Source organism: Arvicanthis niloticus, chromosome 5, assembly GCF_011762505.2.
Source record: "Arvicanthis niloticus isolate mArvNil1 chromosome 5, mArvNil1.pat.X, whole genome shotgun sequence".
Classification (NCBI taxonomy): domain Eukaryota; kingdom Metazoa; phylum Chordata; class Mammalia; order Rodentia; family Muridae; genus Arvicanthis; species Arvicanthis niloticus.
Window position 1 is genome coordinate 100790917 of NC_047662.1, and position 18300 is coordinate 100809216.

An 18300-nucleotide genomic window follows, 5' to 3' on the forward strand; every position below is an offset into this window, starting at 1 on the left:
AGTGACAGGAACTGTCCACTTCAAGGAGCCATCTGATTAGTAGCTAGAAGGCTCCCCAGGGGTTTGTGCATATGAACAGTGAAGGACTAGGAGGGGTGAAAGCTAAACCCTGGCGGTCTAGCATAGGCTTACTGGATGGATGAGACATCTTTGTCTTGTACAGAGTTTAGGACTGGAGTCAACAAGCGAGGTCAGGTCAAACGTGCTCTAGTTACTGTGGGTCTAGTTAGTAGACAACAAAGCAGATGGGGATTCACTCTGTGTCCCCTACACACCCGCCAGCCCTCCTCCCCAGGATTCCTACGGTGGTCCCCAGCCCACCAGCAAATCTCAGGCCTCCGACTCCTCTGCATATGCTGGTCGGGGAGAGGCGCCCCCTCTGGGACGCCTCAGCGCTCGCTCCCCTCGCCCACCCCAGCGAGCAGAAAGAACCCCGCCACCCTCGCCCAGCTCCGGCGCTGTTTGTAGGAAGCCTCGGAGGAGGGGACCTCTCACCGCCCGCTCCCTACGCCTGGTGGCTGCGTAATTCTTCCCCACGTTCCCTTCGGCTCTCCGTGGCCCGGCCCCGCCTCCCCACGGAGAAACAACCCCAAAAAAGGGCAGAAAAGAAAATTCGGAGTCAAATTGGCCCGTTGGGGAAGACCGCCGAGTCCGCTGGGAGAAGGGAAGAGGAGGGCGGGCGCCAGGGAAAGAGAGAGAGGCGAAAGGGGGAGCAGTCAGAGCCCGAGGGGGCGGGAGCGCCTTGTCCCGGGTGGGAGTGGGGGTGGGGAGAGCGCCCTGGCCAGCCCGGCCTCAGCCTCGTGGAAAATATGCGGGGCACGTGGGGGGCGGGGCGGGCAGGCGCTGAAGACCTGGCTCTAGGCACTGAAACTGGGAAGGAACACTAGGTTAATAGATGCCAGGCCCGTCCTTGGGGGAAGCAGTCCTCCTGCCTCAGTTTCCCCAAGCACAAGAAAAGACTTAGCCACCACCTCCACGACGGTAGTGTAAAACCGGAGTCTGGGACCCGGGGTAAACTGAGGCACTCGAGGCGTGCAGGAGATCCGCCTCCCAAGAGACATTTAATCTGGGGGGATTTACAGGAAACTTCTAAATTAAGGGTAGCGGCTGCTGCTAGCTGAGGGAGGGCACGCGGTCTCTGTGCCCAGGCAGCTGCCGTGAGCTCACGCCCTGAAATAGCCCCGGGGGCCCCAGCCACAGCTGCCGCTGGGCCGACCTGTCACTCAGAGGAAGCGCTGAGCCCCCGGCCCAAGGGTCTTGTGGCCTCTGCTGACCAAGGTTTTTGCAGCCAGCAGTGAGCTAGTTTTGCTTCCGACGGCTGGCTGGGGAAGAGAGGAGGCGGGGCCGGGACCCGAGGGGGCGGACCCGAGGGGTGGGCGCAAGGGGCGGCCGCGCCCGGAGACCGGGCAATGCTTCTGCCCCTACAAGGTTTGGGCCTTGGTGGGGGAGGGTCCTGGTCCCCCGGCTCCGCCCGGCTCCTCCCCGCCTTTTAGGCGCCCGCGCTGCTGGGATATCACAGTCCCTCTTGGTCCTCCTGACCTGTCCCCCGTGCATCCAGCGCTCGCGGCTAGCCCAGTCTAGCTACTCTCCACCGCTCGCTCGCCGGCCCACTCCCCACTGCAGCCATGGACGCCATCAAGAAGAAGATGCAGATGCTGAAACTGGACAAGGAGAATGCCATCGACCGCGCGGAACAGGCCGAAGCCGACAAGAAGCAAGCTGAAGACCGATGCAAGCAGGTGGGGCCCAGTGTAACCTCCCCTGCCCTCCCCCAGCCTCGAGTCTGCTTTCCAATGCCTTCATCAGTGTGAGGGCTGGATTTCACAGGACCCTCCACAGCTCAGCCCTAACTAGAGGCTACACCCCACCCACCATGGCCTGGGGAGTGCCCAGTTACCACCCCTGTCATTACACAGCTGCAATGGGTCCTAGCTCCTTGAGTCTTGTTACTTTCTCCTCCCAGGGCCTCCTAACACTACTGACTATCGGATTGTCCTTCCGGTTACCCTTCTTCTCCCCCAACAATCTCCAAGAATCTCCTAGAAGACCCCCCTCACCCCAGCACGCACACACAGACACACACACACACACACACACACAAATCTTCCCAGACCTTCTGTCTTCTTTCCTTGCCTCTGGGCCCTGACCCAGAGCTAGCTGATCAAATCTCCATCTTCCACAGCTGGAGGAAGAGCAGCAGGCCCTCCAGAAGAAGCTGAAGGGGACAGAGGATGAGGTGGAAAAGTATTCCGAGTCTGTGAAAGATGCCCAGGAGAAACTGGAGCAGGCTGAGAAGAAGGCCACCGACGTGAGTGTGGTCTTGGGGAGGTTTAAAGGAACCCCAGGCATGGTCGAGAATGGAGAAAGGGACCAGGTCTCTCCAGCACCAGAACAGACAGGTTTCCTCTCTGTAACACCACCGAGGGCAGGTTTACACAAGTAACCCAAGACACTAGGTAAATCAAAACCACCTACTACTTCCCGATAGGACTCTGCCTCAGTAATTCCTCTGGGTTCCAGCCCTTAGAATGTGCAGTGATCAAGTGGTGAGTCACTGTGGAGTCACCGTGAAGGGTGGGAGGTGAGAGTTTACCCTCCCTCTTAGTTAATCCTCCCCTCTGAGAGTGAAGAGGAGGAGGCTGCAGCTGTGTTTGGTGTGTCTGAGGGCTGGGGTTGAGTGTGAGGGGCAGGAAAGCTGAGGCGCTCCAAAGACGAGGCTCTGATTTCAGTTGCAGCGCTAAGGAGCCTTTAGGAAGTCCCCACCCCCGACCTCTGGCACCAGCAGGATGGCTGCCCTGGAACCTCAGCTCAGGTTCTAATGGCTCCTCATTTACCCTCATTAAGCTGTCAACCTCAAGCCCAGGCCAGGCCACAGGGCAGAGGGACAGGGCCACAGTTGCCAAAGCAGCCACCTTGGCCAGGCTCTGCTTACCCTGAGGTTTCTCTGTCCATTTCCAACCAGACTTTGTTGCTTCCCAACATTCCCAACTCACATCTTGGGGCAGCCTGGCCATGTGACTTTAGATGCAGCCTAGTCATGTGACTTTGGATGCTCCACTTTCACCATTCCTTGCCTCAGTTTCTCATTTTAAATTTAAGATGAGTCTGTAACTAGGGTGTAAGCCGTGGTCTGAACACCTGAGATGGCGTTTGTATCGCTCATTCTCTCTCCCTCCCCCAAACCCCTCCGGGCTGGGCTTCCTCAGCCTCTAGTCTCCAGGTTTGGTTCTCTATGAGCTCTGGCACTTGGGAAGGAATTGCCCTGCAGCTGCTAGCAAAGTTGACCCTGAGCATCTGATACTCTATAAATAACCCAGGCTCAGTACAGCTGGAGGCAAGACTGGAAACCCAAGGAGCTTGGTGGGGGGTGAGGAGGGGGAGTAGGGACAGTTGGGGAAGCCGACAGCCCTGCCAGTCATAAATAGGAAATGCAGACCAAGTTTGTAGTGTTGCCTTGAACATAGCAGTTAATTTAGGCGGCGCCTCAATTCCTCTGCTCTCTTTTGTTTGCCCTTCATCCATTGGGAGCAGTGGCATCTCCCCTGTGGTGGAAGAGCAGCCAGCAGCCATAGGTTAGAAGAGCAGACATGGCAGGATATCAGTCTTATAAGGACCCTAAGACTCCCTGAGCTCAGCAGGCATTTGTTGCCCCACCACCACCATCTCCCCAGTGTCCCCCAGAGCCGTTCTCCCTTATGCTGTCCCCAGAGTGTTTCCACATTGAGTCACTGGGCCCTGTGCCCGTGATGGCCTCTTGTTCTAAGTGGCCAAACTCCAGGTACTGAAGGCACCTGGAGGACAAGCTATAAACTGCTTTCTATATATGGTGATGTGTTTCTCCTGCTCCCTCCTCAGTGTTGCCCAGGGTCTGCCTTCTCTGCCAGCCCCACCCACCCCCAGTGCTACCACCTAGCTCCTCCTCTCCGCTCCTTCCCTCCCCTCCACTAGTCTAGTCCTTCTTCTTTTTGATCTTAAATCTCTACAGGGGTCTCTATGATTTTGTCTTGGAGAACAAGACAGGGTCATCTGACATTTTTACAGGGATGACTCTAAGCAGGCAATGTATTCAGAATGTCACTGTTTCCATAGGTGGCTTATCATTAGAATCCACTGGGAGCTTATTAAAAAAAAAAAAAAAAAAAAAAAAAAAAAAAAAAAGCCGGGAGCAGGGGGCTGGAGAGATGGTTCAGTGGTTCAGAGCACTGGCTGCCCTTGAAGAACACCTGGGTTCAGTTCCCAGGGCCTCCCAACCGTATGGGCACTAAGTACACACACATACAGGCAGGCAAAACGCTGATACACATAAAATAAAAAGAAATACTTTTTCTTAAAGGCACAAGAGTCCCAGCCCCCTCCTTGGAGGGCTCAGTTGAGTGAGTCTATCGTGGAGCTGAAAACCTGTTGCGTTTATGAGCCTCCCCTGTGGCCCTGTGGAGAAATAGTACATGATCTCAGAAGTGTCCTAAGAAGCTGTGATTGTTAACTCTGATTTATGAAGGAGGAAACTGAGGCTTCAGGAAGCCAAATTGTGTTACCCAAGGTCATATAACAAGTGTGGAGTAGCCGAGCCATGACTCTAAGACGACAGTCTGACTCTGAGCCAGTGCACTTAAAAACCACGCTGCTGTTGTCATTTTCCTTTATGGGCAACCCTGCTCCTCCCTGCGTCTGTTTCTCAGGGTATCCTGGGTCCCTATGGACCTTCTCCAAAAGTTCTTTCCATATTCAGAGTCTGAGTGTCATCACTTGTTCTCCCTTCCCCCACCCCACTGTCACCTTGGCAGGAAGCCCCTTGTTACAGCCATGGTTCCTTACAGGCCCCCCTTGCCTCTGAAGTCCCCGGCTGGGAAGTCTGCCTGGCAACTGGTGATATCACAGAACTTCATTTTGTGATTGGCTGCTTTTTAGTAGCGGCAAAGTCTGGATTCTTGCCTATTCCCCGCTTTACCTGAGCCAGGCTCTGCTTTGTAGGAATCAGAGCTGCCTCAGACTTAGGTGTTAGCATTTCAAGTGCTCTCAGGGGAGCTACTGGGACCAACCACCTAATCGCTAACCCTGCATAATGCGGAAGAGAAACCGTCAGGAGAATGGCGCTTGTGGGGGAACACAGGTTTTTCTCTAGGTAGAAGATGGTTTGCATGTGGGAAATAGTTGAAGACTTAGAAAGCAGAAAGCTAAGATTCTGAAAAGAAATGTACTGTTCTTAGAATCTAGCAGATCCTAACTAAAGCATAAAAAGTCCTTTGACCTCTGACCTCTGACCCACAGGCTGAAGCAGATGTGGCCTCTCTGAACCGCCGCATTCAGCTCGTGGAGGAGGAGTTGGATCGGGCACAGGAGCGCCTGGCTACAGCCTTGCAAAAGCTGGAGGAGGCTGAGAAAGCGGCTGACGAGAGCGAGAGGTGGGGAAGGGGGCCCTGAAATAAGGCAGGGTAGGGACTGCAGAGGGAGGAACCCATCTCTGCTGGCACTGGCCTCACACACACTTCTGTCCCTGCTTCTCAGAGGAATGAAGGTCATTGAAAACCGGGCCATGAAGGATGAAGAAAAGATGGAGCTGCAGGAGATGCAGCTGAAGGAAGCCAAGCACATCGCTGAGGACTCAGACCGCAAATATGAGGAGGTGCCGGCCTTGTCCCCGCTCACTTTGACCAGCAATCCCCAAAGTCCCAGGTGGTCACCACTGACCTACTTCTCTCTCCCACATCCCCTCAGGTGGCCAGGAAGCTGGTGATCCTGGAAGGAGAGCTGGAGCGCTCTGAAGAGAGAGCCGAGGTGGCTGAGAGGTAAGGGTACCCTGGATGTGAATGGACCGGTAGAACTCGGCCTGAGGGCTCAGCTGGGGGACACTGTGCACCGTGGTCAGGCAGTTCCCCAGGCCAGAGGCCACAGGAACAGGCTTTGTCCTCTGATATATGCCCGCTGCCCCCAGCCGAGCCAGGCAGCTGGAGGAGGAGCTTCGAACCATGGACCAGGCCCTCAAGTCGCTGATAGCCTCAGAGGAGGAGGTAGTAGCCTCTCTGGGCCTTTCTAGGCAATGGCACCTTTTCTCACTCACCTCACATCCCTCCCCAGCTCAGCGTCTCAGGCTACTGTCTCTCTCCTGCAGTAGGAATGGGGCGGGGGCGGGGCTTCCAAACTCGGCCTTCTGTCACTCTCACCACTTTGCTCTTCTCTTTTCTCCTCCGCCCCTCCCCCACTGTGCCACCCCTCCCGGTGCCCCACTGTCTCACCTCACTGTGCCCTCACGCTCCATCCTGCCACACGCCCCTGCAGTAAATGTGGGGACCTAGAGGAGGAGCTGAAAATTGTTACCAACAACTTGAAATCCCTGGAAGCCCAAGCGGACAAGGTATAGGGTGGGGAGGGGCAGTGAGAAAGGGGCTGCTCATAGCGGAGGGGAGGGCTTAGGGAGGGAGGGCTAGGTGCTTAATGAAGGTCGACCGGAGCCTGAGGGGCTCAGTGTGGAGCTGAAGGATTCAGGATCGCTGAAGCGGTTCTCTGATGGTGGCCGGAGCCTGAGGGGCTCAGTGTGGAGCTGAAGGATTCAGGATCGCTGAAGCGGTTCTCTGATGGTGGCATGTGTATGTCTCTTAAAGTATTCCACCAAAGAGGACAAATACGAAGAAGAGATCAAACTTCTGGAGGAGAAGCTGAAGGAGGTGAGAGTACCTGTGGCAGGAAACTGAGGGGTAGGGATGAGACAGAAGGGCGACTTAAGGGACATTCTCTCTGGGGAGGCCTCTTTCTTGGCCATGTCTTCTATCCCTCCTTTATATTTCAGGCTGAGACCCGAGCAGAGTTTGCTGAAAGGTCTGTGGCAAAGTTGGAGAAAACCATTGATGACCTGGAAGGTAAAAAGGATGCCCCTCCACACCCGTCACGCCAGCCTGTCCTTATCTCACTGTGTCTGTTAAGTGAGTTGGGTTACCCAGGGCTCTGCAGACTCTGCCAGGCCACGCCCACAACCCAAGCAATTAAGTCTGGCTACCCCCTGCTTCTGGGTTTAGAATAACAAGGATTCCCCGAAGAGTGGAAAACAGACTGCTGGGGGCTGGAGAGCTGGCTCAGTGGTTAAGAGCACTGGCTGCTCTTCCCGAGGACCCAGGCTGGAGTCCAGGCTTCTACACATTCTATAACTCCAGTTTTAGGGGATCTAACACCTCCTGGCTTCTGTAGGAACCAGGCCTGCACACAGTGAACAGACACACAGGCAAAACACCTCTACAGGGGTTCTCTGTGTAGCCTTGGTTGTCCTGGAGCTCAATGTATAGACCACCAGGCTGTCCTCAAACTCACAGAGATCCTCCTGCCTCTGCCTCCTTAGTGTTGGAAATAAAAATGTTGGGACTCCTGACATTTTTTTTTTTAAAAGATTTATTATTTTGTATATATGAGCACACTGTAACTATCTTCAGACACACCAGAAGAGGGCACCAGATCCCATTACAGATGGTTGTGAGCCACCATGTGGTTGCTGGGATTTGAACTCTGGAAGAGCAGAGCAGTCAGTGCTCTTAACCTGCTGAGCCATCTATCCAGCCCCACCTGACTTTTGTTTGTTTGTTTGTTTGTTTGTTTGTTTTTCGGGACAGGGTTTCTCTGTATAGCCCTGGCTGTCCTGGAACGACATTTTTTTTTTTTTTAATCAGAAAAACGACAACATATTCCTGGGCTTGGAAGTGGCTCACTGAGTAAAGCACTTGTCCCACAAACATGAGGACATGACTTCTATTACCCAGAAGTCAAGTAAAAGCCACCACAGTAGTCTGTGTCTGTAATCCCAGCAACAGCTCCTAGCACCATAGGATAGAAACTGGGTGGTGGAGACAGGAGAATGACTAAGAAGCTCAACGGCCTGGCATCTGAAGTGATGCTAAGACCTTGCCTCAAACAAGGTGAAAGTTAAGGACCAAAATACAAAGCTGACCTCTGACCTTCACAAGATACCACAGCACACACACCCCTGCAAACACACACACACACACACATACATACATACATATCCACAAAATTAAGTTGAATTCCTGAGGGCTGCAGTGGTAGATCACACAGGAGGCCCTGGTTTAAAAAAAACAAAACAAGAGCCCACATACTCGAGTCCCTACTCCAAGTTCTTGCTGACTTTCACTGGACATGGTCTTACTGTGTAGACCAGGCTGGCCTCAGATTTATGGCAATGCCCTGGAATCTGGCTCCACAATGCTGGAATTACAGGATCCGGTACAAGCTCCTCAATACTGATGTTGCTAGCCTTGTATAACACTAATGTAGTAATTACCATCTCTAAGCACAAGACAATAGTGATATTAGAGAGAGCCCTGCCCCAGTGCTGGGATGGAACCCAAGGCCTCATAGGTTTTAGACAAGTGCTCTACCACTGAACTATCTGCAGCTCCAAGACTTCTGTAACAAATACTGTTTTTTGTTTTGTTTTGTTTTTTTGTTTTTTGTTTTTTAATTCAGTGCTGGGGATTGAACCTAAGACCTAAAACCTCACACATACTAGGCAAGTTCTCTGCCACTGAGCTAAATCCCCAGCCACTATTTGATCAGATCTGAGGGCTTACACTGCTCATGGAAGATACTGCTTTGAGTTACGCTCGGCCAAAACAGGAATGCAGGTGTTTTCTGATCAGTGGTTATTCCTATTATCAACAAACTTGGCCTTTCCCTTTCACTCTGATAACCATTTACTTTCATTATTTCTCATGTCTCCTGTTCCCAATCTTCTCAGGCAGGCAGGAATTTTATCTCCAGGGTTAGGACTTTAGACTCCTGGTCAGCACCCTTCCATTCCCTCTTAGGCATGCCTGCCTGCCTGCACAGAGCACGGTCCACAGGCTTTAGAGAGAGAGAGAGAGAGAGAGAGAGAGAGAGAGAGAGAGACAGACAGACAGACAGACAGACAGACAGACTGTGTGTCTGTGTGTGTGAAGTTGGGGTGCAGAGGAGCCGGGGAAGAGGGAGCCCTGACTGCTATCTACCCTGTCCTCCGGTCTCTCTCTTCTGTCCACCCCTCTGATTCTGTTTTCTATTTCATCATCTTCTTCCTCTCCTCCTCCCTTCTCCATCTCCTCTCCCCATGCCCCCCTGACACCCCATGCCCCCCCCCGACACCCCAGATGAAGTCTACGCACAGAAGATGAAGTACAAGGCGATCAGCGAGGAGCTGGACAACGCTCTCAACGACATCACTTCCCTCTGAGTCCCCACTGTGGCTGTCGGGGCCTCTTTCTCTCCTCTTTCCATTCTCTCTGAGGGGAGGGGGCAGCCAGGAAAAACACCAATTGGCAACGTTACACAGCCAGCCTGAGGGCAGCCTGAGGAACACATCTGCCACCACCCCCACCCCCCCGCCACCCACTCTGGCACTGGCTTTCTTCTGTCATCTACCCACCATCCTCTGACCTCCACTACTTAATAAACTCTGAACTTGGTCTCTATGCTGTTCTCCTCCAGAGAGCTCGTCCTCACTCTGAAAGCTCTGCTTCACTCCTGAGACCCTGACTTTTACTGCCGTGCTCATTGTGTGCCGCACTCACAGCCCCTTGCACTCAGCCCTTCTCCCTCTGCACACTATGCCTCCCACAGACCTTCCTGCATGGCACTCCCAGCCTGTCACTTTCTGATAATCAATGCATGTGGCTATATGTAGGTCCATGGAGCACACCTTCCTCCCTCCTCAGCAGCCCGTCACCAACCTTGCCTTGGCGTACTTAACTGGGATTCCAGGATCTGAGGGAATGGCTGAAAGGGAAATGGGGTGCTGGGGTCAAGGGAGGGGGCCAGAAGGTCAGGAGTGAAGGTCGTTAAAAGTATTGGATCTCTACAAGAGGGGCTTTCACAGCTGCTGCAGGTCTGTTTTCTGTCCCAGTTCTGTCTGTCTGACTTTCCCTTTCCTGGTTGAACCTTTGTCTTTCCTTTTGTTTCCAACTGTCCTAACCTTCTAAAGGAAGGCACCCCATTTACAATACATGTCTCCCCATCCCATTGTCACTCCCCCAGCCAAGGGCTGGAACAAGATTTTTGTCTGAACAGTCCACCCATTTGCCCCTACCATAGGCCCCAGGTCTCCTAACACGCCCCAGATCTAACATGCCCCAGGTCTCTTAACATGCCCCAGGTCACATAACACACCCCAGGTCCATAAAGTGTCTCCTAACATGTGTTTTGCTGTGTCGCCTTCCCCTCCCTGTCTCGATTCCCTCCTGTTTACCCTCCCCCACCTCACCTGCTGCTTCCCCTCACAGAGACTTTGGCTAGTGCCAAGGAAGAGAACGTGGAGATTCACCAGACCTTGGACCAGACCCTTCTGGAACTCAACAACCTGTAAGGGCTGGCTCTGCTGCCTACCAGACTGCATAGTTGCCTACTCAGGCCAATAAACTGATGTTACTGGCATGCCAGGGCTCTTTAAGCCTTTTTCTGTTGGCAGCTGCAAGGACCCTGACTGAGTAAAGGCTGGCCCCCATTCCTGTAGTTTGGTCCCATTTTCAGTGGGAGTTATGAGGTGTGGGTGCCGGGCTCAGCAAGTGAGCTGTGTGAAGGGGGTTTTTTAGGAGTTTGGAAACTATACTGGCCTTTGGTCCCCACAGGGCAGAGCCACCATCCCTGGCACACCTCTGTTCCAGCAGGCACTGGGCCAGACATTCTAAAGGCAAAACTGCAAGGATGGACAGATTTTCCTCCAACAGGGTAAAAGCCAGAAAGACTGGCTCAGTGTGAATTGAAGTTTAGAGGTGTGGCCAAGCCAACCTCCTAACACACACTGCTAGGTGTTCTTGCCCCAAAGAGGTTCATATTCTAACCCTGGGAAATGCCACATTAGCCAGAAAGAGGGACTATTTGGATGAGCAAAGAATTTGAAACGGAGGAGGTTATCTTAGATTGACAGGTCAGGCTCAGAATAATCACAAGGTCCTCAAAGATTAGGAAAGCCAAGCGTGGTGGTGCAGACCTGTAATCCCAGTACTTCAGAGACTAAGACTGGAAGGACTGAGTCTTGATCCAGTCTGGGCTTCAGAGTGAGGCTGTCTAGAAGGCAAAAGCAGAAAGGAAAGACTGTGGGGATGGGGATAAGGTCAGAGGCAGCAGGTGAAGGTGCAGCAGTGGAAGCAAGGAATTGGAGTAATGTAGGAAAGGGGTCAGGAGCAAGGAATGCTGGGAAGGGGCCAGGAGTGAGGAATGCAGGCCTCATCAAAAATGGAAGAGTTCCACTTGAGAAAGTCAGGGAGAATTCGGCCCCCAAACACCTGGACAAACCAGAAAGTTCATCCAGACTTCCAGCTCTGAGACTGGAAAAGTTACAGGATTGTGACACCCCTGAGCTTGTGACAGTCGTATTGTTTTCCCAGCAGCCATAAGAAATTAATATAACATATTCTTTTGATCTGAGGAATAAAGGCAAATATATGAGTTTTATTAGGAAGGTATATATATATATATATATATATATATATATGAAATAATTGGGACAAGCCAGGCATAATGGCACATGCCTGTAATCGCAGCATTCAAGAGGCTGGGACAGGAGAACAGACAGTTCAAGGGAAAGGGCTGGAAGCTTAGGTCAGTGATAGAAAACTTGTCTAGTAAGTACAAGACCCTGGATTCAAACTCCATCATCATACACACACATTCCAAGGCTAGCCTGGGCTACATAGTAAGGTCAAGGTGTGTATAGCTCAGTGGTAAAGCATTTGACTGTATAGCAAGAGCAAGAATTGTAGGGGGGTGGTGGTTTGTACTCTCAATCCTAGCACTAAGAAGGCAGAGGCAATCAGATCTCTGAGTTCAAGGCCAGCCTGGGCTACACAGGGAATCCCTGTCTTGAAAGACCAAAAAGAAAAAACAAACAAAAAAACCCCATCAAAACCCAGCAAGAATTTAGTCCAATCTGGCTTTTTCACTGTAAGTTCCTATCACAGTACTTTAAGGAAAAAAAGAAAGTTAAAAAGATGGAAGTGATTTCGTGGTGGTTAAAAAGAAGCTGTAACAGGGCAGCACAGGACAAGGTTTCCAGATTCCTTTAGCTGGTTTTTCCTTATTAGGCTCCAGTTTCCGTCATTTCTGCCGGGCTGTAGCTAATTCTATCTTTGGTCCCACTTCTGTGCCTATAGAACAAGGAAGGAGAATCAGAAAACCAACTCTGGATGAGAGCTCATTTGCAGTCTGGGAATTCTGGGTTATACAAAATAGGCTGTGCCAAGGGAGGGCCGTAGATACCTGTGCTGCCTCCTCAGCTGTAGGAGGAAGGCAATGCTGGTGGCAGCAAAGAGAAGGCCAAACACCAAGGCTAGGATGTCACCTGGAAGGGGAAAGGGGGCTGCTTCAGGGAATGCCAGGGCTTTCCCTGCAAGCTGGCTTCCCATACTCTCCTGACCCCTTTCCTCAGTGAGTGTTCAGGGAGCCCCCAGGGCTTCAATCTCCAGAACATTCCATCTGGAGGATGGATGCGGAGAGTGAGAAGGGTAAAGCATGCAGTATTCTCTCAGCAGCTAGGTAAAAGGTGTACTGGGGAGAGGTCTCACAGGAGATTGCTGGAGCCTCATTCTGACAACTAAGCTAGAGGTATAGGTCTCTTACCACACCTAGTACATTGATTTGCGGACGAAATTTATTCTATAGAAAAAGTAAAGACTAGCTCCTGGGCTAAAATACTAAAAGGGTGTCCCCCCCACCCCCCACTGGCATCAGGAACAAGAGAGACCCAGACTCACCAGCAGCGAGGCAGGAATTCACATGGACTGAAGAGATAAAAGGAGACATTAGAACCAGGGCCCATAAGTACCTGCGACAGACTGGTACAAATGGAGACACAGGAAGAGGCGGACCCGTGACTGGGGATGTGACAACATGGGTTATCAGATAACTGGGCACCTGGCTCGGGGTTGCTGTCCACTGCAGCAGGGAAGGAAGCCTCAATCATTCGCCCATTCAAGGGTTGCGTGGCTCGGAAATTCAGTTGTAGCCGAGAGTCCCGAGGTCCCCACAGGGAAACGGAGAGAGTGTGGAGCTGGGGAGAAGGGTTAATAGATTGTACAGGCTTGCCAGGCAGTGGTGGCGCATGCCTTTAATCCCAGCACTTAGGAGGCAGAGGCAGGTGGATTTCTGGGTTCGAGGCCAGCCTGGTCTACAGAGTGAGTTCCAGGACAACCAGGACTACACAGAGAAACCCTGTCTAGAAAAACCAAAAAAAAAAAAAAAAAAAAAAAGTACGGGCTCAAGACAAAAAGAAAGGAGGGTCCCCAATCCTCTGTCTATCTTTCCTGCATGGCCCCTTCCTCATTTCTTCCCACATTCCTGTTTTTCAATATCCTGTGTCAATACCACTCCTCATTCTCACCTGCTTAGCGCTCAGCTTCACCGTCTCATTGAACACAGTCCAAACGACCCCCTGGCTACAGGGAGGTGTGGTCAGAGATCCTTCATATCGGTAGTAGCGGCTGAGGTCTGAGGGCAACAGTGCAGATACATCCAAACCTGGGATCTCAGTCTTGGAGCCTATGTACAGAGAGGATCTGTGTTGAGGTCTCACCTAGATCACACACACGCACGCACACACACACACACACACACACACACGCGCGCGCGTACACACATACACACACACACACACACACACACGCACGCACGCACGCACGCGCGCACACACACACGCGTACACACACGGGCACACACACACACACTTTGTTTTGTCTAATCTTATTTTCCATTTTCTGTGGGTGGTGGTTTCCCTATCTCCATGTGTCTCTCATCAGTTTAATTATCACCAGTCAGAGCCAGTTCACCCTCAGCTCCTTCTATATATGTCCATTGGGCAACCCACCAACTAACCTTCCTCTGCGATTTCTTCCAAATGGGACAGCAACTGTTCATAGGCACTGTTTTCTTCTGGACTTTCCTGCAGGGGTGGACATGGGATATGGTGCTAGGCAGATTGATACCCGTCTCTAGGACTACAGCTGGAGGCCTGAACATGGGATGGGGTTCCCATAGTCTTTCCCCATTCCTCACCTCTAAGGATGCCGGGTAAAATACAATCTTATTAAAATTCTATTACTCATGCTTTGCAAATGAATTAGCAATGGCAAACAGATAGAGGAGGAGAAAGTTTCCTGGCCCCTCATGATCTAGGCCCTGCTAATTTCATAGTTTTTCACTCATCGTTTCACGCACGCGCACACACACACACACACACCCCGCCATGGTTTCCGGAAGAAGACTATCATGTATATTGTACTTGTGCTGCCTCTGCATTCATTTTAATAATTATGCCTGCACAACACTCCTGGGGCACTTCTCTGAACTTTGTGCTGTGAACGTCACACTGGTGAGTCTTATAGGAGTCCTCACTTCCTGGCCTCCTCCTACCTTGGCATGTGCGTTCTTGATTAATACAGGTACAAAGAGGTCACTGAATACTGCACTTCATGAAGGGGGAATGAGGGTCTCCAGAAGGAGCAGAGAAACGACTCTTCCCGGGCCTAGCTTGCTGCATGCGGCACTCCCTGACTGGTCCATACTCTCTCTCTTTGCTCAGGCTGTCCTCTCTCTGTGACAATATTCCTCCTTGTTTCCCACCAGTGAAGGATTTAAGTTTCACCGCCTTTGTGCCCATTAATTTTAGTGTTCTTATGACTGTCAAGTCAGCCTTCCTCCTAAAGGAAGCCTTCTGGTAGTCTGCTTCCTGGTTCCCTGCCAGTGCTGAATGAATGAACAAAGGAATGAATGGGGCTGACAGCTAATTGACCAGCTTGAGCTTGTGCTGGAATGGTGTCTCTGCTAGCGAGATGCATGCCCACAGGATGTGCCCACAGGATGTGCCCACAGGATGTGCGTGTCAAGTGGGGTACCTGCAGAAAGGCAGCCAAAACCGCCAGGCCTCCTGGGCGACCCAAGGCTTCATGAAGTTCTGAGAAAGCAGTACTGAGGTGAACCACATGGATCTAGAGAGGATGTAAGGATCAGAGAGCAGCCAGACCTCTGATCACACTCTCTTGGTTCCTTTTGGGATAGCCCAGTGCCCACCTCAGCAGGGAAACGGTGGCCATTAACTGTGTGTTCTGAGCCTGGGTGATCTGAAGTTCCCCAATGTAAATGCAACTGCAGGGCCCGATATTCCTGCCCAGGTCCCAGAGCCATCTTCAGCCCCGGCGGCAGAGTCAGCTGCACTGCGTGGGGAGTGGCAAGTGAGATGTCAACCCACCCGTGAGCAGAACTCCGAAGCCCAGCTTGATTGCCACTCCCCTCTATAGGTCCCGCCCCAGACACCTCACCCGTGTGGCCATTGTTGCACAGGCTCAGTTCCGGGAGAGGCTGGAGCTCATAACCCAGTAATTCCAGGGGTTGCAGAGTGCGGCAGAATGTGGTGAGCTCCAGGCGGATGTCTACGGGGGACTGAAAGCGGCCAGCACAAGCTGGGGACACCTGGGGCCAGAGTAGGGTGCCTGGGATGAGAGAAAAGGGTGCAAGAAGTCTGGCGATCAGGACGGGAACCGTTAGGATAAATGAGGGGTGGAGTCAGGACACTTGGAGGAGGGGTGGGGGAAAGGGAGCGGCGCGAAGGTGGGGGTAGAGTGAGGACCCGCCCCAGTCTAGAGCTACTACTGGGAATGTTGGTGCAGCGGATCACCAGGGCTGGGCTCCCAGATTGGGTCAGGGTAGCGGGCGGTGTCTTACCTCCATAGCTCCAAAGACTGTGGCCACCCCCTGCATAAATAAGAAGAATTAGTAAGTCTGCTCTTACAGCCCAGTCCCTTCCCAGTTCCCAGAATGTAAAAGATTCCCTCCTGCTCTGGCAGGGATCCCCACAGACCTGGATGTCTTACAAGAGTGTTACAGGTAATTGAAAGGAATGTAGCGAGGCTAGGTGTAGCACAGTTGACCACCACCAACCGTAACTCGGCAGCCGGAGGAGCCATCAGTAAGACCTACTGGTAGTTTGAAAACTAGGGTCTGTAGCGCGGCTTCAGTTTGAGACCCAAATCTTTTTCCTTTACTCACACACCTTCCCATTCATCGCTCTTTCCTTTCTAAAGTTCCTGGCTTAGAGCCAAGCATGGTGGCACACACACCTGAGATCCCAGAACTCGGAGGTAGAGGCAGGTGAATGGCAGAAAATAGTTCAAGGCCAACCCGGGCTACACAATAAGACCCTATCTCACCCTCGGGCCCAAAGCAAACCAGAGTTCCTCCACCTGCTGATTGCTTCTTCCCACACAGCAAATCATAGGCGAGTGACGCTGTGAGCTCCGTGTCCTCCAGAACGCCCCTTCTCCCATTCTCTTCCCTTTACCCCCCCTCTCCCCACCCCCTCTACACACACACACACACACACACACACACACACACAAACACACACACACACTTATTTCCCCTCTCTGTCCATGCCTCAGTTCTATTTCCTCTTCAATTCTTCAATTTCCCCATATTCTTCGCTTTTTTCTTCTCCCCCTTTAGGGGAGAATGGCTACCTATTAGAGTACAATTGCTGAATGCTCTCTGCTAGGGTTGCGGTGTGGGGAGCGGAGGCATAAACCTACCTGAGCCTAGATTTGGAAGTTACTGAACACTTACCTTTTTCATCCCCGTGGGAACCTTGACTGTCCTCAGGAGCCTCAAGAGTCGGTAGATCCTCTAACTTGAGGGAATCCCCCTTTCTGGCTTTAGAAGTAACTTCAGGTGGATCCTCCCCGCCGGGTGGATCCGCCTCTCCAGGTGCATCCTCTTCACTGGGCAGCTCCTCCACGCCCGGATCATCCTCCCCAGATGAACTTTCTCCCAAGGAGGGCTCCCCCTGCATCCCGGACAGGCCCTGGGGATGAGCAGACACTAGGAGCAGCAGTAACAGCAGCAGCTGAACAGTAGGGGCTGGGGTCACCAAAGGGGCCCAGGGGCTGGGGCCCAAGGAAGCCATGCAGCTGTCTGGGGTGTCCCAGGACACGGTGTGTGGACGACGGGCTGTACGTGCATAGGAAATAGGAGCTGGGTAGGGGAGGAGCAAGCCTTGAGGGGAGCAGGCTGACTCACAGTGCCCTTTTGTAGAGATGGAGCCAAAGTCCCACAGGTTCTGCCTGGCCCTATGCCCCCTCCCCGATACCAAAGCCTGGACACTGGTCCCGTAATAGGTAGGGTTGGGGTGAGGGGCAGGTGTGTTCATAGGCAGAAGGTTATCAGAATCACCAGCTCAGCTTGGAACCCAAGGCACCACCTGGCACTGTATAGGTTCTCCCTGGCACCACCCAGCTCCTGGCCAGTCTCTGCTAGGCCTGGCCTGCTTCCCGGCCCTGGCAGGGAAGGGGAAAGAAGGAAGCTGGGGGCCTCCGTGGAGTTGGAATGTGGAGGCAAGAAATCCATGCATATATCCTGGCCCAGTCAGGTCTTGGTAAAAGGGGCAGGTAAAGACACTGGAGGAGCCTAGGGTTGAGAAGGTGGAGGGGCTCATAGCTAAGTTGAAGGCAAATTTGAGCCTGAAATGTTTGAGTATACATATGAGAGACTCTGATGGCTCCTCCCACCCTCTGCCAAAGTATGACCACTTTCTTTTCCGACTTCCAGGTCTTCAAAACCTCACCCAAGAAACCAGTCTTGTCTCTTACTTTTTTCTCTAATATTCTGGTCAGATTATTTGTGTGTGTGTGTGTGTGTGTGTGTGTGTGTGTGTGTGTATGTATGTGTGCACATGCACTTTTTTGTTTTGTTTGTTTGTTTGTTTTTCAGTGCTGGAGACTGACTCCAGGGTGCCATGGGTGCCATGCAAACATTCCTTCACTAAGCTACACTCCCAGAACTAAACTATTCATTTTTCTCTCCAAACTTTGTACTGCCTTTGTCAATCTCCATCCTGGTCCTAGAATGCCATTTGTGTTGCATGCTGTGCCTGTTTAATACCCACTGTATGTTAGGCACTGGGCTGGGGACTGGGGACTCAGAAATGAAAATGAAGGCTCCCTATCTGAGGAGCTCTCACTCCAGTGAGTGGGGACAACCATCATAATTCTGCCTCAAGGAAATATAGAAGTGGGTAAAATCTGTTCCCATCTTTGAAGCAGAGGTAGAAGCCCCACGGGGAGGGGGTTAATAATCACAATAATGAAATTATCACGACCACTAGAATGAAATTCTAGACAAAGAAGAGACATGAAATATTTTGAATAGAGGCTGGCCAGATGGCTTAGTGGGCAAAGACACTTGCAACCAAATCTGATGCTCTGAGGTGGAGCCCCAGAGTCAACATGGTGGAAAAGATGCGTGCCATGGTACATGCATTGCACACACAACAACAATAAAGAGATG

At 52.1% G+C, this 18300-nt stretch overlaps 2 protein-coding genes across 6 annotated transcripts; one reads left to right on the forward strand and one right to left on the reverse strand.

Moving 5' to 3' along the window:
- Window positions 1–1494: 1494 nt before the first annotated feature.
- On the forward strand, window positions 1495–10404 carry Tpm2 (tropomyosin 2). 4 transcript variants are annotated; one of them, XM_034502252.2, is made up of 9 exons: window positions 1495–1739; window positions 2183–2308; window positions 5269–5402; window positions 5506–5623; window positions 5716–5786; window positions 6277–6352; window positions 6600–6662; window positions 6785–6854; window positions 9126–9446. In XM_034502252.2, the coding sequence occupies exons 1-9, from the start codon at window positions 1626–1628 to the stop codon at window positions 9206–9208; spliced, it is 855 nt and encodes a 284-aa protein (XP_034358143.1). In that variant the 5' UTR covers window positions 1495–1625; the 3' UTR covers window positions 9209–9446. The 4 variants fall into 4 exon arrangements, with proteins under 4 accessions (XP_034358143.1, XP_034358139.1, XP_034358142.1 ...); XM_034502248.2 differs by lacking the exons at window positions 6277–6352; window positions 9126–9446 and adding exons at window positions 5933–6008; window positions 10254–10404 and having other exon boundaries at window positions 1496–1739; XM_034502251.2 differs by lacking the exon at window positions 9126–9446 and adding an exon at window positions 10254–10404 and having other exon boundaries at window positions 1496–1739.
- Window positions 10405–11455: 1051 nt separating this feature from the next.
- Ca9 (carbonic anhydrase 9) lies at window positions 11456–17184 on the reverse strand. 2 transcript variants are annotated; one of them, XM_076935102.1, is made up of 12 exons: window positions 17035–17184; window positions 16582–16819; window positions 15685–15714; window positions 15282–15452; window positions 15034–15176; window positions 14859–14951; window positions 13840–13906; window positions 13349–13506; window positions 12883–13018; window positions 12723–12749; window positions 12229–12310; window positions 11456–12116 (listed from the first exon to the last, which is right to left on the reverse strand). In XM_076935102.1, the coding sequence occupies exons 2-12, from the start codon at window positions 16805–16807 to the stop codon at window positions 12050–12052; spliced, it is 1200 nt and encodes a 399-aa protein (XP_076791217.1). In that variant the 5' UTR covers window positions 16808–16819; window positions 17035–17184; the 3' UTR covers window positions 11456–12049. The 2 variants fall into 2 exon arrangements, with proteins under 2 accessions (XP_076791217.1, XP_034359561.1); XM_034503670.2 differs by lacking the exon at window positions 17035–17184 and having other exon boundaries at window positions 16582–16965.
- Window positions 17185–18300: the final 1116 nt, after the last annotated feature.

What these genes read in the sequence shown, in the direction of transcription:
- Tpm2 (XM_034502252.2), top strand. Translation starts at nt 1,626, where the DNA reads ATGGACGCCATCAAGAAGAAGATGCAGATGCTGAAACTGGACAAGGAG. An exon ending in CTGAGAAGAAGGCCACCGAC is followed by an intron (nt 2,309 to 5,268) that starts GTGAGTGTGGTC and finishes TCTGACCCACAG; the next exon opens with GCTGAAGCAGATGTGGCCTC. An exon ending in AACCATTGATGACCTGGAAG is followed by an intron (nt 6,855 to 9,125) that starts GTAAAAAGGATG and finishes CCGACACCCCAG; the next exon opens with ATGAAGTCTACGCACAGAAG.
- Ca9 (XM_034503670.2), bottom strand. Translation starts at nt 16,921, where the DNA reads ATGGCTTCCTTGGGCCCCAGCCCCTGGGCCCCTTTGGTGACCCCAGCC. An exon ending in GTGCAACAATGGCCACACGG is followed by an intron (nt 15,177 to 15,281) that starts GTGAGGTGTCTG and finishes CTCCCCACGCAG; the next exon opens with TGCAGCTGACTCTGCCGCCG. An exon ending in CAGCTGAGGAGGCAGCACAG is followed by an intron (nt 12,117 to 12,228) that starts GTATCTACGGCC and finishes CTTGTTCTATAG; the next exon opens with GCACAGAAGTGGGACCAAAG.